Raw genomic sequence first — 26900 nt, forward strand, 5'->3', positions numbered from 1 at the left:
GAGGACAAGAGCTACACTTCCTGGGAGTACAGCAGCCACAAGTGGATGAAGTAGCTGCTTTAGAGCTATGCTGTGGGGAAGAGGCAGAGGCTTGGATATTGGACACTGGATGCCCATTTGGGTTAGAGCCTCTGCTTTTGCTTCCTAAGTCTGGGGAGGAAGAATACGCAGCCCCTTCGCTTTTGGTCAGCTCAGCTAAGGATGGCTGCACTCTCTCAGCACTTGAGGATCCTGCTCTGGAAGAACTGGCTCAGTGTCAAGAGGCAGCCGGTGAGTGTGACAGGGGGAGCCTGGAAATCACAGGAATTGAGGAACAAGGGGGGCACTGCAGGAGAGAAAGGTCACAGTTTATAAACAGAAATACTTTGAAGGTGATAGGTGCAGAGGGAAGGAAGGGAACGGCATGGAAGTGAAGATGAGTCTTTTTAAGCCAAAGTGATTAGGTCTTGCATAAGAGCTCATGCATAAGGGCTCAGGAGTCTGGATTGAGTATTACGGATGCCACTGTTGTTCCCTTGGGGCAGCAGTCCATGCAAACAAAACCATGCTGAAACTCATGGGCAGACCATTTCCAGCAATGTCCAGAGAGCAATCTGAAATGCAGCAGCACCAGGGAGGAATATGTTCCTTTAGGTGGCATTGTGTGTCCAGGCAAAGCCTGGCCAGTAGTTTTGCTCCAGTCTGATTTCAATACAGCTGCACTGTAATTCCAGCATAAGCAATGCTGCAGCTCATGGACTTGCATTGCAACAAGTCCTCTTGCTAGTAATCCAAATATGGTGGGTTTTAAACTTGCTTTGCTGAATGGAAGCCTTGGTAGGTGCAGAAAATGCTGACAAGAGAGAAAAATGGCCATGAAAGGTGTGATCTGAGGATGGAGTGAAAGGCATCCTATCACCACATGTTTCTGCAAGGTGCATTCTTACCAGTCCTGTCCTGCCTCTTGGTTTTGGAGCCTGATCTAGTTAGGTGCTGAGTTGACCTGACTCCTTGTCATCCTCTGTAGGAGCTGTGGATGTGCTGTGCACCTCAGAGTATCTTTCACTGCTTTCAAGGATACGGGAGACTTTTTCTGGGATGCAGAGGAATCCCATTAAGTTACCTCTAAGTTCTCAAGAGAAATCCTAACAGCCTTGTTAAAAGCAGAAAATTTGCATCTCTTTCAGCTCTTTTGTCCCCAGAGTCAATGCTAACCTAAGCCCTACTTGTGCTTCTGACCTCATGGTCTCACTTGCTTTAATTCTGTTTTCCTGAGGAGCTGAAATATCAAATCTGTGGAATTGAAATGCCAATTAAAATCTGGCAAAGTACTGATTATTTTATGGCAGCATTCCCTACAACCCTCCTTCATTTCGCTCTCTTGTTCCAAGTTAGGGAGCTTGCTCACACTGGAGAGGATGTGAGGAGGTAAACCCAGATCTCTGCTCCCAAACATCCTGAGCTCTCTGTTCTCCTGCTTGTGGTTTTTGTTTTCACACGTGTAGTCTGCCTTCACTTACAGACCAGGCTTTTAGAAAGCTTTTTTTCTTTATTTTAGCATGCTTGTTTTGTGAGAAAGTGTTCTGTTGTGCTGCACAGTTTCTGATAAGGAGTGAAGGTGGCTCCTGCTGCTGCAGGGGTGTTGGCTGCCCCCACTGGTCTGATGGGTATGGCTGACACTAGTCAGCTCCCCCCTGCAGACTCATGTGCTTTCCTGCTCTGCTTGTCAGCCTTTCCAGAGCTGGCAAACACATTTGCTTCTGCCTTTTGCCTTGCACTTTATTTCCTCTGCGAGCTCTCTGCAGATCCCCTGGGAGAGCTACAGCTCGCTTGGCTGTCAGTGTGTTGAAATCAGCTGCAGGTCTGCATCCATGGCCAGGGAGTGCCTCAGTAGAGGTTACTCCTGCTGAGACAGGAACAGTCACGAGCTTAGGTGGCAGCCTTCTCAGGAGCAAGGTTTGGCCTGTGTACCAAGGAGATCTGGGGAAATCAATGCTTCTTGCATCTTTGCTGCTTCTAGGCAGCATGGTTGTTTAAACAGAGGGAGGAGGGAGAGAGTGTGCCTGCATCCATAAATGCTAAGTAAGGTCTGAGAAATTAAATCTACTTTTAGCAGTGGAATAATCCAGCAACCAAAGGAGAAGAGAAGGCTGTGTGGAGACCTCATAGCAGCCTTCCAGTATCTGAAGGGGGACTATAGGGATGCTGGAGAGGGACTCTTCATTAGGGACTGTAGTGACAGGACAAGGGGTATCGGGTTAAAACTTAAACAGGGAAAGTTTAGATTGGATATAAGGAGGAAGTTCTTTACTGTAGGGGTGGTGAGGCACTGGAATGGGTTGTCCAAGGAAGTTGTGAATGCTCCATCCCTGGCGGTGTTCAAGCCCAGGTTGGACAGAGCCTTGGGTGGGATGGTTTAGTGTGAGGTGTCCCTGTCCATGGCAGGGGGGTTGGAACTAGATGATCTTAAGCTCCTTTCCAACCCTAACTATTCTATGATTCTATGATTATGCAACCTACCTGACAGAGCTTGATGTCCCAAGAGCCAAACTGAGATTGGTTATGGCTCCATTCAAGTCAACATGTTCCACCTGCAAGCAGTTTGGCCAAAGTGGTTGTCTTGGGTTTTGTGAACTAGAATTGCCTGGTCAATGGGAATGCTGTTATGTTGCAACTTGTGTGCCCAGCTACTAATTCCAAATGAAACAAAGGACAGAGGTACTAAGGGAAGAACTGTGTGGAAAGTGGGGAGCATAAACCCTGTTTTAGCTTAAAATGGGGAGGTACAAAGATTTCCCTGAGTAGAAACAATTGGCATTCATTTCTTGCCCCAAGAATATGACAGATCTCTTGCCCTTCCTTTAGGCATCTTCTGACTAAGATCAGATTCTGTGCTGTTACCCTGTAATTTTACTTTAGCCTACATGGTACTAAACAAGGAGGATGTGTTAATAATCCTGTTTGCTTGTGAATTAATCAGAGTTAAACAGCATGTTTGGGACTGATTATAGAGACACCATATGATATAAGAAAAATGAAAATATATTAGTTTCAGTGGGCAGTCTTGTTAGAAGTTGTATATATAAAAAGCAATAACAGTACTGTCTGTGAAAGCTAAAATGTTGCTGAATGCTGAAGGAAGAGAAGCATCCTCTCTGAAGGGATGTGTGGGGAGGTGCCTTGTGGTTTGATGTCTGTCAGTTGAGTGCTTTTGAGGCATGAATCTTACTCCTAATTCAATGGCTGTGTCATCAGGGATGATAGGGATGGAGTTGCTGTGAAACAACCATCTTTTAGCTGAATTGCTCTTCAGGATTTGTTTGTTTGTTTGTCTGTTTGTTTTTATGTTCCAGTGAGTGTTTCAGGACATGAAAACACTTATGGGCTTGGAATTATTTTGGAAAACCAGTTTGGGGTAATATGTGCTGATCTGGGAAAAAAAAATAGCAACACAACGGTGAAAAATGGAATGATTTTGAAGAAAGACATCTTTGCAGCTTCCAAAATTGGCACGAAAATAGCACAGCAATTTTGCAGCACACAGTAGTTTGAGCTTAACTGCTGGTGGATGGAAAGGTCTATGCAGTAGCCAGCTAGTGCAAAAGCAGTTGCTGATTTGAATAATTGCATTTTCCTAGCTTACAAAACTCCAAGGCATGCAGTTTTAAGACTGACTTTGGGGCTCTTGCCTACGTTGGTTTACTACAGTAGATGATTAGCAAGCTGTATTTTCTTCATTCTCATCCGCTGAGACAGTCAACCCTGTGTCAGAGGCAAGACCTCTGTAAATGTTCATGGATTTTCCAAAATGCTAGGCCAATTTTATAGCATCTCTTCCATCTCAGCTCTAAATAGAAAGGTGCCAGGGAGTTGGGCTGCTGGGGTCAGAAGCTCATATGAAGGATCCTAGTGATTGGTGTTCAAATGTGACTTCTCCAGTTGACTTGTTACAGAACTCCACAAATACCCTCCTTCCCTCTGCACGTCTTTTTGATGACTACTATGAAAATATCCTTCTTTCAGCCCCGCTGTGAGACTTAACTACTGTTTGTGAAGAACAGTGAAACTTTTTGGGGAAAAAAGTGATGTAGACTTGTCAGTTTGCTTGTCAAAACCTTACATTTTGGGGTATAATTGAATCAAAGTAATTTTTACCCATTGTTTGAGCAGCGACATTCACTGAAAGTGAAAACAGCCTTTCACACTTCAGCCCTTTTATCTTGTGATCAGTGCTTCCAAAAGTCTTATACATCTCAGCGTGCTTTTGCTATTACATAGCAGTGTCTCAAAACTGTAAGTGTTGTCCCCTTATAATCATCAGCCAAACTGAAGCCCAGAAATGCTTGTGTTTATTTCAGACTTGTTATTTGCTCTTAAAATCTTACATAGTTTTTTCTTCCTGCATAGATAATACTTGGGTTTAATTGTATGCATACCAAGACAGGAGTGATTTACAGAGCATCTCATTACTCATTTGGGGCAGCACTTGCACATTCCAGCCAAGTTCTGGGACACATCAATGTGACAAACATAACCGATCTATTTTCATTGCTGTTTTATAGGTATGGTCGTTCATTTTAATTTCCTGGCCTGTGGTTGTTTTCATAATCTTGGCCATTATCCGTCTCAAATTCCCTCCAGAACCACAGCCAAACTGTAAGTAACTGGTTTGTTTTTATGTCTTTGGGATTTCGTTCTCATTTCAGTGACTGATGTGTTAATTTGATGTGTTTTGTTACTTTTACAAATTGGGTCCTTTATATTTTCCAGTGGAGATTTCCTGGAATGCAGAATGCTGTAAATAAAATGTGTGTGTTCCTCTGAGGTTGTTTCTGCTTCTATTTTATTTTTTCAAATTAGCTTTATTATTAGAAAATAATTTTAAATCACCGTCTCACTGAGAGGCACTTAGTGCTGTTGCTGACAGCAGTATGAATTTACATGATAAATTGATGGACAAGAGGGCAGCTGGTGGAGATCTTCAGTAAAAAGAATAAAGGTGTAGGCTTCAAGTGTGATTATGAGGGTAAGGTAACAAACATGAGACTGGTCAACATGAAAGATTTTACCTTGTGCGTGTTACTGGCAAGAAATACCAATTTAGACAGCTTGCTACTAAGGCTCAGCTGAAGAGTGGTACCTTTTTTGGCTCCTGAGACCTGATGATGTAAGCCTGTGAGCACTTTCTAGCAAGTCAAAGAGCAGCTTTTTGGGTGGGTGAATATCTGTTGGTGGTTAAATGAGTGAAGAGTTTGCACAAGCTGTTTTGTGCTTGCAAGCCTTTCTTCCTGGGTCAAGAGAACACGTCCGCATTTCAGAGCATGGGTGCACCTAGATCCGCTCTAAAACGCACTGATTTAGTGAGTGGTCATTGCCATCAGAAGCAGCACATCCCAGCCCTGGGCACATTTGTTCATGAAACGATATGGTAAAACAGAGCAAGGAGCTTATCTAAATGGAAGCCCTCTTCCTTTTCACTGTGTTAATTTTGAGTTGGGTGAAATCCCTGATTCTGCTCTTTGTGGCCTCAGAAGTGCAGCCTGAAGGCAGGGGAGAGGAGTGAGTAAAAGGGCTGAGCTCCTCTTTCCAGTGATAGCCTGCCTTTGTGTTGGGAGGAATCAATCACTGAGCTACACTCTTCATTCATACACCCCTTCTGCTCAATAGAGGGGTTCCTTGTTGCAGAGACACTGAAAGGTATGCAAGATTCTTGCTTCATGTTGCACAGCTAGCCTGCTGAATCACATTCCTGTGCTGCAGCACAAAGCTGTGAAGAGGTATTGTTGAGAGCCACAGTTTCCCAGCACAGGGTAGGAATAGGCCCTCAGAAATTACCATACACCAGCTGTTTGATAGGAGAGACACCACCAGGGAAGACCTGCATCAGGCTGTCTTCAACTTGATAAGAATAAAGCCCTGGCATGGGCAGTGTTGGATTTGTATATTTAGGGCAGGGAGACTGCTGCAGGGGAAGAAGAGGCAGTGTTTGGCAGCAGTGAGAGCAAGCAGTTGGCTTCCAGTCTTTGTAGCCATCAGGTGTGTGAAATATGGCTATGAGGAATCTGCTCTTGATGGCATGTATAACATGCTAGTAATACTCACCTCAGTGACATGTTATACTCTGATTAAAGTCTTTGCTTCTGTATAATTTGTGAGAAACGGCCACTGTGAAAAATATTAGATATGCATTTAGGATAGCCCTTGTCCCAGAGAGCTTGCAGCCTAATCTAAAAGACTAAAAGTTTGTGTACCTTAGGTTATAATCAGGGATGGGAAGGCTGCATAAATAACTATCGAAAGTGTCATAGGAAATACTTAATGGAGAAATATCCTGGTGTCTTAGGGTGGTCTTTTGACCCAAAGCCCATCTCTGTCAGTAAAAGGCCTGTTATATCCTTTGTAAGCTCTCCCAAATTTGAGGGTGCTAAGGCCCTGGAAGAGGGTGCCCAGAGAAAGTGTGGCCACCCTCTCCCTGGCAGTGTTCAAGGCCAGGTTAGATGGGGCTTGGAGCAACTGGTCTTATGGAAGGTTTCTGTGCCCATGGCAGGGGGTTAGAAATGGATGAGCTTTAAGGTCCCTTCCAACCCAAACCATTCTGTGGTTCTATGCAATTCCCTTGAACCAGTTGAAGCAGGAAAGACAGGACGTGGTACTTTGTGAAAGCCCCAGGTCTTGCCATGTGGGGAAATGGCAGTCCTCCCACACTGCTCCATTGGTTGTGCTTTCTGCCCCTGATAAATCAAGTAAGACGAAGGTCAAGAGAGCCAGCTGGATGGTAAAATATGAATTCTTTTACTCTACATGCCTATTAGTTTGAATTTATATTTATTTGGAGCACTTTGGCTCTGGATGATTGCATCTTTGAATGAATGGATTAGAAGGAATGTTCTTAGGAACAGCAAGTAGCTCCATCAGTTGTGCTTTGCAGGAAAGGGGGAGATTGTGCAGGATCTTTGGACTCGTCCCCTTTTCTTCCATAGCTGGATTCTATTTTGAGACAAGTATCACAAAGTGCGCAAGTCTGTCTACCTTAGAAGTGGATAATAGTAACTCTCTATTGAAAGAGATGCTGGAAAATAATGGTTGTGATGTATTCTTGTGATCCAGATATTCAGATACCACCTAAGAATCCCAAGGGGATGGAGAAGAATGTTAACCAAAGCATCAAACAGCCAGTTTCTGCTGCTTTTCTAGTTAAATAAGGATAGTCTCTTGACTATTAATATTTTTTTTTTTTGACACCTGGAAAAAGTCTATCAACTTTTTGCTTGAAAAGCAATAGAGAAAGTATTTGTGAACATTCTTTTCTATTAGAACATTGGACACATCTAGGAAAACTATTACATGAGGGGGTTTTCTGTTCATTTTGAACAGTAATAAAATCCACTTTCTGCTGAGTTCCAATGCCTGCCTTAAAAGACACAATCATTAAGTAGTGATAAGAAGCTGTTTCCTGTTCTGCTGTCATGAGGTTATTGTAGGTGGATGAAAAAAGTCAAGAAGCCCAGAATCAATGACACAGAGATAGAATGAACTACTCAGATGCTAAGTTTTGGGACTTTAGTGATAACTCCACAGAAAATCAGAGTCTGTCATTTTCTCTCATGTGTTGAGTGCCCCAGAAATATAATGAAATCTACTATTTGCTCAGTTAAAATAGCTCAAATTGAAAACAGTAAGGTCTTCTGAAGGATGTTTAATACACATTCAATATATAGAGAAATTACCAAGCAAATATCAATCAAGAACGAGCAAGTGGCAAGAGCTTCCCGCAAGAGCAAGTTGCTTTGAATGATGTTGTGTAGTACCTAGTGCAGGGGGAACTTGTGCCAGACTAAAGTCTGAAGGGAAATGACACGCCAACTAAATGTCACCCATCAAGAGGATGCTCAAAGGAAAACTCAGAGCTGAGGAAATCAAGGAGCTGAAATCCATCTGTTATGTAATTTTCTTCACAACTAAAGCATCTAGAGGAAAAAAAAAAAACACCTCTCTGCTTTCTCCCAGGCATCTGTCTGATGATATATACCCAGGTCAGCAGAGATTGTTGTCAGGAGAAATTGAAAAGATTTCTCTCTCTTTACATACCCAGTTCCTGTGATGATCTGAGAGTCTAACCAAACAAACTCCCCATCCAACTTACTATGCACATCACAGTTGTGGCTTTTTGACCTTGTTGTTACAGCATCTGTATTTGCTAGGAGGTATTGGGCTGTGCTTTGTGGCATGCATGTAGAATAAGAAGCTCTGGATTGGAAGCCTGCAGCGTGAAAGCCACTGAACTGGGTTCGATGGTATCTTCCAGTCTTCTGTGCCTCTGTCACCTGTTCTCTGGAGTGAGTAGGGATAAAAGTCCCTTTCCAACACTACAGGTATGGGAGCTGTATATGAGATGATACAATCTGTTCCTCAGGTCTCAACCCACTCAGTCTGCAGAGAAGCCCAATTACACTCCTGGCTTTAACTAGCACTGTCACACCCTCCCTGCCTGCTTTCTTCCTTTTCTGTTCCCCTTCTTTCCCTTCCTGTCAGTTTGCACTCATCATTATCCTCCACAGAAGCTCTCCCGGGTGTGGTTAGCAGTCCATTCTCTCAGAAACCCTGCTCTTCAGTTCTAGACACCACTCAGCTCTGCTCCTTTGGCTTTCCAAGGGACAGCCAGTAGGCTCTTAAAGCCGTACCTCATTCTGCATAGAAAGAAGCTGTGCTCTTGACTCTGGCCTTAAATCCATCAATTTTGCCAGGGAATCTGTTCTCTGAACTTTTTTCAGTAAAAAATATTCTCTGTTTCTCAGTGAAACAAATCCTCCCACAGTTTCCACCTGGATTTCATCACCATTGTGGATATGCCTGCAGGGCGTATTGCATTGTTTCAGAAGTATTTGTGAGGGACTCAGTAGCAGTGCTCCACAAGGCTACTCTTTGCAGCTAATATTTGGGGGGAATATCCTAATAGCTGAGCGCTAGACTGTTGGCCAGTACCAGCATAGCCGCTGAGGTCTAGTTTAGAGACAGAGCTGCATGCACAATAATGTAAGAGTAGCTTCTACATAACTGTGTAGGAGCAGATACTCTGCTCTCACTCTTGAGTCCAGTGCTCCTGGGAGAGGGCCCAGGATAGGGGGGTCTCTGAACTACACTCCATCCAGTGTTACTGTGATAGATAGCTAGGACTTGAACAGGTCCAGAATTGGCGGGGAAAACTAGTATGAATCACAGTGGAGATCTGAGAATCCTTAGGAGAGAGGCTGTGGCTTGTGGTACCTGCAGACACACATTTCCTATGACTTCTTTGCTGAGGATTGTTGCCATATTAGAGGTAACTGAGGCATAAGTTGCCCTGGTTGGAGCAGTGTCAAAAAAAGAAGGATACTCTGTGTTGCTTAAAAGGATAAATGCAGATAGCATCTGCTTTCCCATACCACTGAGGAAGCAGGTAAGGCAGCTGGTTGTGATGGGTGCAAGGTTCTGCCAAGCACATGGCAGGCAGTGCCTGTTGCCCTCCATCACCCATGCCCCTTTGGCTGTTGCAGCAATGTGGTGGTAGATGAGTTCAGGGGGGTTCTGCCCTGTGGGTCTGCATAACTAAGGATGTCAAACCACTTTCAGCTCTGACAGTTCCCTGCCTCAATCCCAGCATATTGGCTCTGGTGCAGAAACCCCTGCATTGACTTTGTCCCACAGTTTCTCCCAGGAACAGAGAAAGATCTTGAGCTGGGTTAATTCTCAATGTGAGTGATGGCTGTGCCTGCCAGTACATATGTGAGGGTAGATGGCATGAAGCAAGCTGACCACAGCACTGTTCTTCATCTGAGGTACCATCCTGGAGATGAAAAAGCTCTGAAAAGGTGCTTGCACTTTAAGGGAAATTTTTTCACAGTTGCAGGGACCTGAAATAATTTCTTTTCCTAACAGTATGGGAAAATGAATAGGTTCCCATGCTAATTACAGGGAGTTGAGTTAGTGGCTCAGCTACATAGGCAACTCCATTCATTTGGATAAGTCATAGGTATTTATGCAAGGCATAATCCATCCCAAGGCTTCAACCTACTCTTTACAAGTACATCAGACTTCCAGATCTCCTTCACCATTTTACTGTGGTGGAGCAGCCCCAGTCCTTGTTTCCCTTTACTTCGCTTCATTTTCCTCCCCTTCTTTTCTGTCAATTTTCTCTGGACTCTGGAGACTATGTGAAGGCACTCACTATTGACACATGTTGGTTTAGTAAACACAGCTTTTGTGCAGTTTTGTTTGTTTGTTTTTTTGTGTTGGTTTTTTTTGGGGGGGGAGTTGTTTTTTGGTTTTTTTTTTTTCCCCAAGAGTCTAGATATGGATTTAAGCTTTTAGGTTCCAGGTTCTTGCTGGGAATATCCTGACTCTCTTCTCAGGTCCTGTTTATGTAGTGCCCTGCTGCTTATTTAGACAAGAGCAAGTTGGCTGTATTGCAACAAGACCAAGTTAGCCTTTTCTGCATTAAATACTGCTTGTAAAAGCCCTGTAGGAAAAGGACTAGTGCACAGTTTCTCTTCGTTTTCTTGGTGTGTTTGTGCTTCAGGCAGTGTAGCATCCCTCCACAATACAGTCAACCTCCAGTGCCATCCCTGCTCATCAGCTTTGTCATTTCGCCATCTCAACCCAAATTTGCAATACCAGTTAGGAGGTTTCCATCTCCCTCCTTTGTTCTTTGTGCTTGGTTTGGGGGTTCTTTCTCCTCCCTTTACCCCTACTTCTCCCACTCCTTTGCAATTTTTAGGCTCTCTCATCTTTCTGATATCGCTGATCAGTACATGAAACCAACACAATCATATTCAAGTGCTGATTTTGAATTTATTAAATCAGGGGGTGGAAGGTGAAGGTCTGTGGGCGAGCAGAACTAGCTTTCCTGGTCTTAATAAGCATGGAAGCAGATGCTGTCTGCTCTGGGCTGGTCTTATTTGTGGAGCTTGAAATGCTCAAGGGAAGAATTAGGCAATTAAATGCTTCCTCCATTGAGGCCACCAGCACAGGGAGGAGTCTCGCAGTGAGTTTTCTGCTGTTTTGATCTCACTGTTGTAGACAGACAACTGAGCACATTGTGTTATTGAGACACTCGGGAAAACAAGGATGTTGTCGCTGTGAAGATGGAAAATGCAAGCTCTTGAATCTCCCCCAGCCACACTGGGCATCTTGGGGGGAATGGATTTATCTGACGCCCTGCTGAGCTTTCATTTTGAGAAACAGGATGTGGGAACTGGCATATGATTTCTAAATCAGAGTAGGCTGTGAGGTACACAGGGGAACTGATGTATGTGCAAGAGATGCTCACAATGTTTTTGTTACATAATTTATACAGGGGAAATAAGAAAATCCCTCATCATTCATATGAGGGAAGGAAGATGGCTAAGGGTGAGACTGCTTAAAGCATAATGGGAAGGCAGAGGGAGAATGTGAATGTTCCAGGGACACTGAGACTTGGGCTAACACCAGATTGCCATTATTAGCATGTGTAGTGGCTGGTTTCCCCATGCTGTGTGCCAGTGTGACTCTGATCCAATAGATGCTGAGGCCTTTTTGTGTCTTGCAACTTGGGGGTAAGCTCAGGGAACCTCTTCTTTGAGTGCTGACTGCTCAACAGGTGAAATTGAAGTCAGTGGCAGTTCTGCTGGCTGGCCAAAAAGAGGGTGAAAGAGACTGCCTGCCCTCTCTGGAATGCGTTTTAAAATGGCTTTTATGATATGAAAGGCAACAGTGGAATAGGGAGTGCAATACTGAACCATTAGTTCTGCTCCAGCACAGCTCTTAAGTATGTGATTAACCTGAAGTCTGAGTAATCCCATTAAAATCAATAGGACTAATTACTCCTGTGGGCTTTGGAGACACTCCTCAAAATTGGGGCTGTACTGCCAGGAACTGTAACAGTTACTGTCCTCACCCCTGTTTGTTGCAACAAGTGTGGGACTGGTGTGGGCATTGATCTTGCAGGCGTGAAAAGGATAGAGGAAAGTCTCAGCTGGCATTTTCCTCCTGGCCCTGCTCCCTCATTCCCATGTAACTATGGAGGTCCCTTTCTCCAAGGTCACATATGAGTTTCAGTATACATGAATGTCACAGTATCACAGCAATTCAAGTGCCATGGCAATTGAATATTCTCTTATCATAGATAAGGAATAGGCCAGTCATCTGTTTGGGGCTTTAACCTGGTCTAGTGGAAGGTGTCTTTGCCCATGGCAGTGGAATTAGATGAGCTTTAAGGTTGCTTCCAACCGGAACTATCCTATGATTCTATTAGGACCATTCCTCATGTGTGTAAAAAATACCCTGCTTCAAAATTAATCTTATCCCATAGATTTGATGATGGGGTTTAGTGTTTGCAGAGAGATCAAAAGTCCTAACATTATCATAAAGCTTTTCTACAAAAGATAGGCAGCTTAATTTGTTACTGATAAATAGGTGTGAACCAAGCTGGAAATGGGCAGATGCGCGTGGTTGAAGAGGAACAGTATCGTCATCATATCATGACACAGGCATGTTTGTCTTTGACTGTTTAACAAATCAAAGGCATGAAGTTTAAAGTAATGCTGTGTGACTACAGGAAAGAGGAGAAAGGAAGTGAGAAGGTTGTGTGTGCACAACATAGTTAAACATTTTGCTTAGAAAGTAGCAGTAAATATTTTCATTCTGTGTTGTGACTTCTTAGACAAATATAAATCACATCTGATAAACTCACTCTGGGTTAGACTCCCTGCCGCTGCTTGGTGATGACTGAGAGAGTGTGTAGGACCACAAAGCAGAGTGTTCACCCTAACACTCAAATCTTCAAAGGTTAAGGCTTTCTTCAGCTAGAATCTGAAGGGATTGAATCCAAGGGATCGTAGAATCATAAAATGGCTTGGGTTGGAAAGGACCTTAAGATCACTTAGTTCCAACCCCCTGCTATGGGTAGGGATGCTTCACACAAGTCCATATCACCCAAAGCCCTGTCCAACCTGGCCTTGAACCCTGCCAGGGATGGGGCAGCCACAGCTTCTCTGGGCAACCTGTGCCAGCGCCTCACCACCCTCACAGTAAAGAACTTCCTTATATCTAACCTGAACTTCCCCTGTCAGTTTAAACCCATCACCCCTTGTCCTATTGCTACAGTCCCTAATGAAGCGTCCCTCTCCAGCATTCCTGTAGCCCCTTTAAAACACTGGAAGGCTGCTCTGAGGTCTCCACACAGCTTCTGTTCTCCAGGCTGAACAGCCCCAACTCTGTCAGCCTGTCTTTGTATGGCAGGTGCTCCAGCCTCAATCATCCTTGTGGCCTCCTCTGCACTTGCTCCAACAGCTCAATGTCCTCCTTATGTTAATCGTATTTGGTAGCCACTGCCAAGTGTATTTGTGTGAATGTGTCCAATGCTTTTATAAAGGAATGTCTATTTTTCAGCATAACCCACGCCATGGCAGTGAGTTCCACAGCATTTTGGTATTTGTTTTGTTTTGGTTTCTTTTTAATAAAAAAAAGGCACTTTTTCTCCCTTTTGCTTGCTACCTCATGATCATAATGTGTTTCTTTGTCCTTGTGTTGCAGGGGATGGTCATTTACTCACCCTTTTCATTGCTGATCATGGTTTTATTTATTTCTCTATCAAACCACTCTTTGGCCATCTTTTTCTTTGCCGAAGAGTCACAGTTGTTAAGTCTCTTTGTATGGTTGAGCAATGATTGAATGCATTTTCACTTAAACACAATGCTTCCTAATGAAGCCATTTGCTCGTTAGTGCCTCTAATTCACCAGTGAGGGAGCTGAAATTTGTATGGATTTTTTATGAACTATGGAAGGATTTAATGCATAAGGTATATGCAGTATCAGAGTGTGTGAGATCTGTAGCCAAGAGAATCTTTGCATGACCAAGGAGTTGTAATGATACGACACTGAACTATGGGTGGATAGAAAGCAGAAAAACTCAGTATGCCTTTTTAAATTAATGGTGAAGGAGGAAGAAAATACAGTTAATGTACCTACATTTATTTAAGAAAGCCATTCATAATGGAAATTCCACATCTTTGATGAGGAATAAATGGAATATAGATATATAGATTTTGTCTGGTTTTGCAGGATAGATGGCAGAGCAAGGCGGGAAGCCCTGAAACCAGAAATACAGTGTGGGCAGAAAAGGGAGAAGGAATGCACAGGTGATCTTTTGAAAGCAAAAGAAATGGTTGGGGTAGCTCCTTTTTATTTAAGGGGATATGCATGTTCAAATGATGGGGCTGCAAAATATCTCTCTGAGTAGCAGAGCTGAGACTGGGGAACTGAGGGAAATGAAGATGCTTAGCAGCACACTGGGTGAGCTGGTTGGTAGTTTACACAGGAGACCACTTGAAAATCCTATCTGTTTCCTTTCCTTTGCTGTTGTGTGGATAATACTGGCTGCTGTCCTCACAGCGCTGATGTCCTTTGGGGCAGGCAGACTCAGGTTGAAGGGAGTAACATTGGGGTTCATGGTGCTATGCCTGTATTCTGTTAAAACACCCAGTTCCTTGAAGTCAGTGGTTGGACTCAGCTAATGCAAATGCCTGAAATCTCTGCAATGAAAGCAGCAAAATCAATGTGGCAACATAGAACATTGTCCAGTTAGATGGAAACACTTCAGTCAATTTCAATTAATCTTATTGATTGTAGTGAAATAGTAATTTTCATCTTTCTTATGTGACATTTATTATTACCCTGACATTTTTCATTGTTATTCTACCAAGCACCTTTACTTGAAGGAAAGATGTTTTGCTTATGTTTAAGGGAAGTATGTTGTAATTTACAATATTCAGGAAAGTAAGATAGTTTCCTTCATTTTATTTGGAATGGAAGCAAATGTGGAAATGCCAGGATTTCCAGTGGCATGCATGTATTATAAGTATCTCATGTTTATTAAGACTGCTCTGCATGTCTTTGCTCTTCTCAGCTCTTGGAGATGTGGTTGGCCTGGCTAGATGATACTTGAGCATGGAGAACCAGCCCTTGGCAGCTCTAAACCCTTGGCCTCTTCTGCCCTTTGGGATTCCTGTCTTGTTTTCTTTAGGTTCAGTGTCCTTCTTTCCATGGTGATAGAAAATCAAAGCTCTCAGTGAGAGGGGATAGCAAAAGCCTCTGCACTTGTGATTCTGCTGCTGGCAAAAGCAGGAGTCAGCCTTTACTAACAGAATACAGATCTGGGCTCAGATTTTGGTTGCAGGCAAGTCAATTTGACCAGAAATATGCTGGGGTGATCTCTCAGACATGGGGCAGCTGTGGGTGCAGTGATTTCTCCCTGTGGGCTCATAGGCAGTGTAGTGGGACCCTCCAGAGGTAATTGTAGTTTTAGGAAATTCAGAGGTTTAAAGCTAAAGGCAGTGGGGAGAATGACAAATTATGTTGTGTTGTGAATCTGCTCTATCATGTGATGTAGGATCATAAAGATGGGGACTATAGGTCTATGTAGATCTGTATTCCTTGGATAGGAATCCTATCCTCCTGTCTTCTGCAGCATGTAGGAGGCTGAAGGGATTCCCAAAAGTAGAAATACCACAAAAGCCAGTAATGGTGATGTTCTGTTTCAGATTGTGAACCTATGCCCATCAACTCCTGTCCTTTAAAATTTGAGGAGCTTTTGCAACTTCCCTTCAGTAATGTTTCATAGCTAGTGCTCATGTTGTGTACTAAATGCAGCTGACGTGCTGGATAAATCCCAGCCAAGGGAGGGACAGGTACTTGCAAGTGTTTCCTAAAGCACTGCAGGGAGTCAGGAGCCAAGTTCCTCCCTGGCTGTCTATGCAGTGGTGTATGAGGCTGGCACAGGCAATGAATTTACATGTGTGGGCAGAGCAGCCTGTGTGGCTTTGTGGAGTCACATCTCCTTACCGCAAGCAAGTGGATGGAGGTTGGAAAGATGGAGCAGGGAGCACGTTAATCTCTTGACTCACCTTCTCATCAGTAAATTCCTTCCTTTGCAGAATGAGAGGGAGTTACAAGAAAGAACTCTGAGGCTATACCATGTTTGTCTGTGTCTTGGGCTCCTGAATCAGCCATGCTTAATGCACAGTGCCTTACGCTATGGCTGCTCTGATCTTAGGCACGCTGGACAAAGGCAGCATGGTCAGAAGCTGAGCTTACTGTGGCTGTGCTGCTCAGCTTCTATTAAAGTTGTTGGCCTTTGTGGCCCTTGAAGGACAGGAAGGGCTTAGAGCACAGTTCTATGAGGAATGACTGAGGGAACAGGGGTTGTTTAGTCTGGAGAAGTTCAGGAGGGACCTTACTGCTTTCTACAATTACCTGAAAGGAGGATGGAGCCAGGAGCTGGCTGATCTCTTCTCCCAAGTATTGAGTGATAAAACAAGAGGAAACAACCTCAAACTGCGCCAGGGAAGGTTTAGACTGGATATTAGGAACAATTTATTCCCAAAATTGGTAGTTAGGCATTGGAACAGGCTGCCCAAGGCAGTGCTGGAGTCACTGTCCCTGGAAGTGTTCACAAACCATGTAGACGAGGCCCAAAGTGACATGATTTAGTGGTGGCCTTGGGAGTGCTGGGGTAAAGGTTGGACTTGATGATCTTAAAGGCCATTTCCAACCTCTTTGATTCTATAATTCTATGATTTTTCAAGGCAGTATGAACAGGGAGACAAGTACTTGGTGGCTCTAATGGTGGTGAGGTTGACTGCTTGTCACCTGGGAGTGATAGACCTGTTACACCAGTCTGGCCACCCTGTTCTTGATTCTCTGCAGCCAGTGTGTGAAGAGCACAGTGTGCACGGTATGGCCCCTTCAGCATAACCAGCTGCCACATGAGAAAGCAGGGGTGGAATTCATCTCCCAGCAGAGTGTGTCCTGTGGAAAGGGTGCCTGATCTGAACAAGGTGTTTAAACTCTATTTGGAGTCAGTGGAGGTTTCCACCATGTAGGCAGCAGAGCTAACGTAACAACAATCAATTTCATCATGGTGCATCCTGTGTGTTATATAAGTGCTTTACCCGGAGCGTGCTTGTGCTGATACTCAGGGTTAAGAACCAGCATAGGACTAGCTTACAGCAAATAGGTGTTCAACTGAGACATTTCAGATTTTTCTGTGTCATGATCTGTCTTGAAAAACCTCCTTAATTCTCTAACTTCAGTCAGAGTCCAGGTCTCTTCCAGAAAAGTCCCCTCTGCATTGCCAAGAACATCATGGGGTTACACTGGTTCATGCCTGCAGTGATTCAGTGATGCATCAGACCCCATGGTTGTACCCCAGGTGCCAGCAAACTGCTCAACATCTGATGTGAGTGGGCAAAGCCTCCCTGAATACCTCAATCACATCGGGCCAATGGTGTCTTTACAGGCATCATGCCACCACCATGAGTAGCAGCACTTCCAAACTTTAGGTCATGAATTCCTGTCTCTTTAATTTCAGGCTGATGTTCCAAAATAAAAAGCTAAGAAAGAACTGATACCATCACTGTGTTCTTATGCTGTACGTAAGAACAAGCATATTGCAAGCATCAGTTGCTCATGGTACAGCAACTGATTGTTTAATTGTCCATTCTGGTCAAAGTATACCACCTTTAGGTCCAATTTTAAATTTTTTTATTACTACATATATCTCAAGAAAGTGTCTTCCTCTGGATTCGTCAGGTTCTCTTTTGTAATTGCCTCTAAACATCTCACATTGCTCCAAAGAAGACCAGTGCTCTCCAAGCTCCCAGCCCCATCCTTTCATTCCCCACTCTGCCATCCAGCTAGGAGTTATACAGCTTTAGCTGCTCCAAGTCTACTGAGAGACGTGGGCTTAGATCCTGGCCCTGGTCATCATTTGTAGATGTTCTTTACTGTGATGGTGGTGAGGCGCTTGCACAGGCTGCCAAAAGAAGTGGTAAATGCTCCAGTGTTGAAAACCAGGTTGGACAGAGCCTTGGGCAACATATTCTAGTGTGAGGTGTCCCTGCCCATGGCAGGGGGTTGGAAGTGGATGATCTTAAGGTCCTTTCCAATCCAAGCCATTCTGTGATTCTATGATTATGTGTGGATGGCAGTGGAGGGTATAGCTGTTCCCTCTTGGCTTCTGTATCATGGTTATGCTCTCTATCCTGAACCTCATGGCTTTGAAGCTTCATTTTGGTAGGGACACTGATAAAGTGAGGTCTGTTGTGCATTTTTTAACTGTCGAGTAAGTCCATTTCCTGCATGGGAGTGAGGGTGCAGGAGATCAGAAGGAAGATGAGAGGGAAAAAAGCCATTTTGCAGGGTTGCAATTGGTGATCTCGAAGGGCAGGATATCCCAGACATGGCAGGGATGTTCCCACAAGGATGCTTCCAGATTAAAGTGCCCTACTCTAAAGTTTTCCTTGTGGGTAGCAGATTAATTACACTTCAAAACCTGTATAATGGTGTGTTTTGTCCTTTGGCCCCAACACCTAAAGGACTGCCTGCCTGTAAGGATAAGAAAGACTTTTTGCTCTCCTTGGTGCTCTGTGATTACCAGGAGCTGGCTCAGCCGGCTGTGGAACTTCTGGTGGCCTGGGGGTTGCAGTGAGTGCTGGGGGAGCTTCCCGCTGCAGGCAGCTTTCTCCTCTGGCAGGGTATCTCCCTTCATTTTCTAGGGCATTTCTCTGCTGAGGCATCCAAGAGGATCACAACACCACTCAAAATGGGTGCCTTTGACTCTTTAGCTCTCAGCAGTGCTCTGTGCCCATCACTCTCTGGCCTGAAGTAGTGGGAACTCGTGTGCTAAACCATGAGCTTTCACATTCTGATTCAAAAATGCAATGCACACTCATGGGCTTTGACCAGCTGTGCTGAGGAAAGCTCAGGAAAGGCAAGTCTCCTTCAAGGAGAACAACAGTCGTATCCTGATCTGGCACTGCCATCCCCTTTGGGAACATTTCTTGTTTGAGCACTGCTAGCACTAATAGATGTAGTACAAATGTAGTATGGTGTCTTTGTTGGAGGGGTTAGAGACAAAGCTGTGCCAGGTCATGTTTCGAGACTAAAGAGTAAGGTAATCAATTACCAAAAGCCTGCCTGTGGGCCTTTTGTATATCTGGCTCCTTTCCATAGTAGAAATGATAGCAATGTCCTTTGCCAGGTAATTTTCCAAATGATTATTTTAAATAATATGTTCCTGTGATCCAGCAGAAGAGGTTTGAGATTTATTAGGGTGTTTGTCACTGAGAGGAGAAGCAGCTGGTGAACTCTGCGGGCTGGCAGTGAGCAGCATGGGGCAAGTGGCACATAAACTACTAAAGTTGCTAATTACTCAGGTCCACTCTGTGTTTGCAGAAATGGGAGACAGGGACATACATCTTGCCCCACAGTGCTGGCTGCCAGCAGCACAGGTCACCAAGCAGATGGTACAGGAGCTGCTCTGAGATGGCAGGAGACACAGAAGGGGTGATGGTGATAGATTGCTCCACTCCCTTCACTGGACAGGTCTGCACAAAAAGCAAAGGAGGCTTTCTGGTGCTGGATCCTTTGCTCCTTCCTGTGGTAAAAGCTGAGACAGAGCCCTCTTAGCAGCCTGGCTTGAAACTGGTCCAATCAGGACTTGGAGAACACGCTCTTATGGATGCTTCAGGTTACTTTGGGTGTATGCCTGCTTTTATTTTAGTTTTTAAAGGCAGAATTAGGATATAATAAACATAGGGTGTTTTTGTCATTTCTGGCCTGTTTCGTGCATTTTTGGAGTGGAGGGGGAAATCTGCAGTTGCTTCAGGACCAACAGGTATCTTACAAATAGCTTGACTCTTTTTCTTGTTAAAAAATAAAAGCCTTTCATGCTTTGTCAGCATTGAGGAAGTGTTTCTATTGGGATTTGGCAGATAGTGCTGCCAGGGTGGAGTGAAAGAGCCCCACTGAAACTGAGAATCAGTCTATGGTTTAGGAAGAGAAAATAACACATACTAATAGAAACACATGTCAAAAAATATGCATGTTCTCATCATAATAATGGCATTTTCTTTATCCTCCTTCTTCTAGGTTATCTTGCACCTCGAAACCTTCCTAGTGCAGGCTTCTTCCCATTCCTGCAAACCGTGCTGTGTGATTCAGATGCCAGATGTAAAGGCACACCATACATACCAGAAGATCTACTGCCAAGACTTAATGACATACCATCTCTCAGACTGTAAGGGAATCTAAATATATCTGGGTGTTTCAAGCTGTAAAGCAAAACTTGCTTTGAGGTGGAGGGAATAGCCATCGATGTCTGTATGTGCTGGTGTGTCCATAACAGAGAGATCTCAGATACCTGCTATAACACAGATATAGTCTCAGATATCTGAACACTTAGAAATGAGAATAAAGGCTTCAACACAGGACACTTTAGAAATCTTCATACAGGGGACAGCTATCAGGAATGTGTCAATTGATCCAGGCTTGGTAGTAGAATTTTACTCCCTGAGAGGAAAAATGCTTCTGATCACCCAGATTAGAGCAAATAAACTTTTTTTGTGGCATGGTTGTGGCTCAGGTCCTTCAGGGTGTGAGTGGATGAGGCCTGTACCAAGAGAGCCCAGCCTGCTGGTCTGCCACTGTGTCCATCACTGTGTCCAATACTTTGGGTGGAAATGGCAAATGTTTCCGAACAGCTCTAGTTCGAGGTACATTTTCTCTGGAGAGACTGCTCTTTCAGTAGATTCTCCAGGTGCCAGCCAGACTCAGTCTGGTGTCCTCTCTGTAAGCCATCAAACCTATTGGGAAACAGATGAAAATGAAGAAGTTTTTGCCCACAAAAGCATGTAGATTTGCAGCATGGAGCTGGCTGGCCATGCTTTGTTGGAATGTCAGTTTATTGAAGTGTTCAGTGGAGGCATTTTGATTTCATTGATGTTTCAGTTGAAGCCAAGTAGCATATGCTTTGATACATGCCAGCCAGGGTTGTTTGTACATCTTTGCTGCCTGGTTCTGACACACGCCTGGGGAATATGCCACTCTGAGTCCTGGTTGTTCATCCAGAGCTGACAATCTAGGCATTTTGCATACAAGGTCCCTGGTTGCTCATCTTTGTTTTCAGGTGAGAGGCTGCTCAATAGTGGCTATGTCAGAGCCTCAAAACCTCCCTTGGCCAGAGCTTGAGAGTCTGAAGAGCTAAAGTAGGTCCCATACCTTCCACCAGACAGCCCAATAAAAAGGGTGGGGTATCTTGGGGTGGGTTGCTTCTTAAGGGTCCTCTTTAGTGCAGAGGACTGGCATTTTCTGGGTCAAGTCAATGGTCAGAATGTCTCCATTGGTTAGAAAGAATCTAGATGACTAAATATATAGATGACTGGAGGTGAATCCTAATTAAATTCAAGGTTACACAGCAGAGGAGCAAAGAGCCACGTAGAGACTGGATGCCTGGATTCACAGCTCTTCCCTCGTTTCCTCATTGCAATTGTTTTTCCCTGGGGAGGTTAAACAATGGTTCATTTGGGGTATTGAAATTAAGAAATGGGAACTTCTAGTGCCAAAGCTCGAGATTTTCTGTGGGTTTCAATAGCTATAAACCTTTCTTGCTTTCTGTTTTTGGTTTCTGTATAGCGGTTTAGGAAATAACTGTTTTTTCCTGCCAACTGAAAATCAAAGGATTTGGCTAAACGGTAGTTCAAGTCACATGAGTCATTAATAAGCATCTTGACCACTATTGATGCTAGTAGTTGGCTTTGTGAAGTGTCATACAGCTATGTGTGTATACCTACCCTTGTGTGGTCAATGTTAGCCTTAGAAATACACTGTATTCTACAAGAAAAAATCATCAACTATTAAGTAGCTACAGCAAAACTAGCAGGACAGAAAGTACAGCTTAGAATATAAAACCATGGGTGAGTTTGTCACAAAGGCAAAGTATTTGAGCAGTGATCCTTCACTGTCTGGTTGCATTATTATGTAATATTCCAGTTTGTAATATTCAGCTAATCCAGACTGTTTTTTCCCCTCCCATTGTGCAACTCACACTGAAGCTCGTATTAAAATGTTTTATACTTTGCCCTAAATCTGTGTTGTACCAGTGGCCAGTAGAGAAAATGGCAAGGTTCTTATCTTTGATTCTGTTCCTTAGAAGCCCTTAATAAAAGGGAACTAGGTACAAAACCTGAGCTCAACACCAATATCTCCCACCCTTTCTTTTCCTCTGTAGCGAAATATTTGGGAAGGGGGAAATAAGGTCCTGTTGTCTTCAAGGATTTCTTATTAGGGGAGTTGTTCCAGCTGCTATCAAGGACTCTTTGCTCAGTCTGAGTGTCATGAAGTTCTGCACTGTTTCTTCTTCTGAGCGTATGTTGGTGAAGGACAGAACAGGAATTGATACAAGGAAGCCTTCTTTCCAGAAGTGGGAATTTAAGATGAGACCAAATGCATACGTTAAGCCATGTATGTCCTTGGTGTTCCTGCAGAGTAGGCATGAATGTGGTCTCTTCCTGTTTTGTGTCTGAGAGAGTTCACCAAAATACATGCCAGGTTTCTAGAAGGAGCCAGGCTTTTGGACAACCCAGATTTCAACACACCTCCCATGAAATCCAGCTATAGACCCATTCTAAGTCATGCAGTAGTTAAATATCAGCTTGATCATAAGAAACTCTATGAGTTGTTACAGGTGTCTTATTTTCTTTTCTTCCTCCCCAGTAAGCGAAGGAGCTCATCCAGTGCAGCCAAAAACAACCATTCATCACCACGGAGAGCAGAGGTCCCTAAAAGCAGGAACGCTTCACTGGGTAGGTTATTTGTTGCGTTGTAAAGTTCTGGTCTTTTTAAGGTTGATCTTTTGAAGCTGTCTGGACAGAGATGCAATTCTTAGAGCACTGCTAAAATTATTTATATGTTCTCTACAGGCATATGACCATGGCCATGACATTAGTGTAAATTCTTGGGAATAAGTGCAAGTAACTAGAAAACTTTCAGAATTTGGCTAAGAAACCAGGGTTAAATTTCTGCACTTCCCAGGAGCAATGTGAGCTCACAGACTGTTTGGACATTAATGAAAGACCTGGCTATTTATGGAATATTGCCCTTTTACTGCCCACAAATTGTCCATAAACAGCCTACGATTTGTTTTCAAATGCATTTCTTATTCACACTTACCCAGCAAATAAGTTGTCTTCTGTGCCCCAGCAGATATTTATTGCTGGTGATGCACTCCTTTGATGTGATTTTCTTCCCTAAAGGAACTCTCAGACTTAAATTTTCCATAAAATCATTACAATTATTAATTATTGATGGTAATGGCTACCACTGTCCTCAAGCCACCATGATGGATAGTCCTTTCTCTAGGGAGCTCACGACCAAATGAATGATTACAGCTTTACATTCTGTGACTGTTTTGCCCCAGCCATTCACAGTTCCAATTAGCATTCCTGCCAGTGCACTTGCTCTTTGGTGTACAGGCAGAAAGAGGCAGAACACAAGGGGCACCGAATGCAGAAGTGTGGGGCCAAAAACAATGATCAAAGAACAGTGATGGGAACTAGCAGCTCATTTTGCTGGCCACAGATGGTCAGGGAGGAGCTCAGTTCTACATCTTACTTTTGAAAAATAAGATAAAGATCACAGGTGATAGCCTCTGCTGGTGTAAAATGGCATAGCTCCTTTCATTTCTGTGAGCTGTGTGGTTTTGAGAGTGCAGCTCTGTGCAAGTGTTGGCTTTGGTGTGTGTCAGCTGGAGACCTGGCAGTGTGCCTCTGTGTAGAGCAGGCAGCAGTGCTCCAAATCTGTGTCAGAGCTGTTTCTGAATAACCAGTACCACACACTGGTGCCAAAGGCACCCGGAGAGTTCTTCCTTACAGGGCTATTTGCTTGAGTTGATATAGGCTTCCTTGGAAGGCTTACCTATGTCTCTTCCTGCACAGGGGAGCTGCAGAACTGGAGAAAAAAGGTGGGGATTAATGTTGAACTGTAAGCACATAGTTAAATGCATTTAATTTTTAGAAGTTACATAAGGAAATAGTGTAATCCAGGGTTTAATTACGTCAGGAAAAAAACTTAAGTAATTACAGGATGCCATTGGCTGTACCATTGGGAACAGACGAATAATGATGGCCTGCCCAAAGCTGTTGTTGGCTATCTTGTCTCATGGTTTGATGTGGCAAAGAGGTTAAAAAACATTAAGTAAAATATAGTGTTTCAAACTGTTGTTGCAGCATTTAGGGATTTGGTATCTCGTGGCGAGAAAGCCTTTCAGAATACTTCATTACCATCCAACTTGACTTCCGGCATCAACACATTCAACAAAATCCTCAGTTTTGGGAAGGTAAGTCTGGATTTGCATAAATGCTGAATGTGAACATTTATGTATCTTATTTAAAGAGTTAGAAGCTCAAAGTACCAACATACAGCCTTCATTGCTTTCAGATCTCCCCTATTATATGAATTAACTTTATTCTGGGAAAAGGAAGACAGTTATTGTGGGTAGATTTTAAGCTTTGTGGTAAATTTATTAACCTCTAAGCAGAAACCAGATAAACCAGACACCATGGGACGTAATAGCATGAATTACCAAACAGTCACACACAATACCCTGAGATATTTTGCTCAAAACTTGTGTGAGTTAGGGTGTTTAGAGTGTGTTTTCTTTCACATAAAATTAAAGATACAATGTTACAGGCTTTGACATTCAATTCGTTATTTACCCACAATACTCCTGGAGTGGCATCAGAGGCACTGTGTGTTTACTATGTAGGTGTTGACTATCTATAAGAACAACTCTTTTTAACAGAAACTTGGTACCGTGTAATGGGCACTAGCATGCTTATGTTTTTGTATTAAGGCTTACAAATATTTGTAGACACATTTCTCTGTTCAACTGTTAGTATTCTCTGTGTGTGTGTGCTTGTAATGACAATGCCTTTTCTATGTCAGTACTACTACTTAAAGTCTCATCACTGTGTTTAAAACTGTCCCGGAGTATTGCTTTGAAACCACCTTTAACATGACATCTTATTTTTAGAGCCAGACCCGATATTCAACTGCAGCAAATCTCAAAGTCATTCTGTGTGAGGTGTTGTCACGATATGTAACACATCCTGATCTTGCTGAAGAGAAGATGGTAGCCAATATGCACCAGACATTCTGCTTTACTGACCTATCACTTTTAGAGTCATTTACCCAAGAGTTCAGAAGTCAGCTCTCTGAGGTAGGTGGGTCCTTTCCTAATATCTGCAGCTGGTAGCTTTGTTAGTTCACACACATTATTGCAGTGTTTGGGAGATAGAATGTGACCCCAGCTGGTAGGAATTGCTCATCTCTATACCAAAGTGCATGATGAGGCTGAGCTAATCCTTGCAAATGGAATTAGCCCAAAGACCTTGGAATTGAGTACACAGATCAGGCCGGCAAGGACACCTAGCTGTCAGCTAGTGGCTATTAAAGGTTCTCACCATGCCTAGATGTTGTTTCTCCTTATTTGCCCTGCTGCAGTGATAGGTGGATAGAACAGAGTGAAGATGTGGAGTAAATAAGAATATTTAAAGCTAGGGCAGGCAATAAATTTAATTTGTGTATTACCTCGGCTGTATAACTTCATCCAGTAACCACTGCATCTGGTCCAACAATTCATGACTGAAGCAGTGCTTGTCTTTGGGAAAGGTATATAATTAAAGCAAATGAATCCTTTAAAGGTAATACCTTCTTTTTTGCCAGGGTGAGGATTGATATTAATTTTTTCTGTATTCCTAGTCTTTGGGCTGTTTGGAACATTGTGAATTATAGGGCTTGTCTAAACAGAGAATTTATTGTACAGTCATGCATGTGAAGGTAAAGCACAGTCACCTAGTTGTTGCCTGTCACTACAGCCCTTTGAATGTATTGTTTTGTAGAGTTGCATGCAAGTGCAGTGCAAGCTGAAAAGCATAAAAAGACCCACTGGCAGAAAAGATTCTTGTTCTTAAATAATTCCTTGCATTGTTATTTGTTAAGGTGCAACACAACCCACAGTACCAGGCAGCATTCGTCAATGAAATGGTCTCATTTCTAAACCTCATCTCCCAAGTGCAGAATGATGCCTCCCTGTGGCACCTTCTTTTGCTGGCCCCAGATGTGTTTCAGGGCACCATGCAACTGCAAGACATAATTGATTTTCTTCAGAACCCAAGCAGGTAAAAATACAGAAAATGCCAGGAGAAGCACTGGAAGTTGGAGGGTTTGTGGATTGAACTGTAAGGACACCACCTCTCATCTTGAAGAAAGGGCGTTGGCTTGAAAGCATCATTTATTTGGGGGATGATAAGGTTCCATACGAATGCATCTCTAATGGTCTCTATGGACAGTAAGCAGTGTTTTGATTGTCAATGACTGTTGTGTCAGTTTTTAAATGAGAGCTTGCTATGAACTCTTAGTTTCTTCCAGCCTGCTTACAGACATTGTCATGCCCATGTGCAGATAGAAAAGGTGGTGAATAACAGCCACTGCCTTTGGTTGAAGAAAAGCCTTTCTGTCTGGATAGTTGTTTTGCTAAAGCAAGCAACTGTCTGTTTCTTTCCAGAAAAGCATATTGCCAAATTCAAATTGCTTTGGAACACCTCAAGCATTTGTAGGGGAGTCATAAGTTCTTTTTTGTTGGTTGTATTCTTTTTAAATTGATTACCTGACTTATTGATGTTTGAGCTTTCAAGATGGGTCCCAAGAAAGCAGAGAAAAGAGGAAGCCTGGTTTTTAGCTTAAAGGGATTTGAATATGTTTGACTTTAACAAGAAAGTACCAGTTATGTTCTTTCTCAATATGAAGCAGATCTGGCTTAGCTCCATTAATTAACTGTGCTGAAATACTTGATGCTGTATGCAGCTAGATCAATAAAAACTCTTCTAAAATGGGCTTAGCCTTTAAATACCTTTTCTGGTCTGTAGCTGGGCTAAACTCTCACTGATCTCTTGAAGGCTTGAGTTACTCAAGAGATTAGGGGTCTCTGTCTCAAATCATCTACTGCCTGTGTTATTGACACTGCTATAAATTATTCTGAATAGTCCACTTGTTACAGCAAGCACCTGTCT

General features: G+C 43.3%; 1 protein-coding gene across 1 annotated transcript in view; it reads left to right on the forward strand.

Annotated features, from left to right (window-relative positions):
- Window positions 1-201: 201 nt before the first annotated feature.
- The window catches only part of ABCA12 (ATP binding cassette subfamily A member 12), an 87157-nt gene continuing 60458 nt past the window's right edge, over window positions 202-26900 (forward strand). The window contains exons 1-7 of the mRNA XM_065672728.1: window positions 202-270; window positions 4542-4635; window positions 19924-20071; window positions 22546-22634; window positions 24057-24166; window positions 24863-25048; window positions 25831-26009. Coding sequence (XP_065528800.1) covers window positions 202-270; window positions 4542-4635; window positions 19924-20071; window positions 22546-22634; window positions 24057-24166; window positions 24863-25048; window positions 25831-26009 — 875 coding nt within the window. The remainder of the gene's footprint in view (window positions 271-4541; window positions 4636-19923; window positions 20072-22545; window positions 22635-24056; window positions 24167-24862; window positions 25049-25830; window positions 26010-26900) is intronic.

The sequence above is a fragment of the Lathamus discolor genome, chromosome 3 (genome assembly GCF_037157495.1).
Source record: "Lathamus discolor isolate bLatDis1 chromosome 3, bLatDis1.hap1, whole genome shotgun sequence".
NCBI classification, from domain to species: domain Eukaryota; kingdom Metazoa; phylum Chordata; class Aves; order Psittaciformes; family Psittacidae; genus Lathamus; species Lathamus discolor.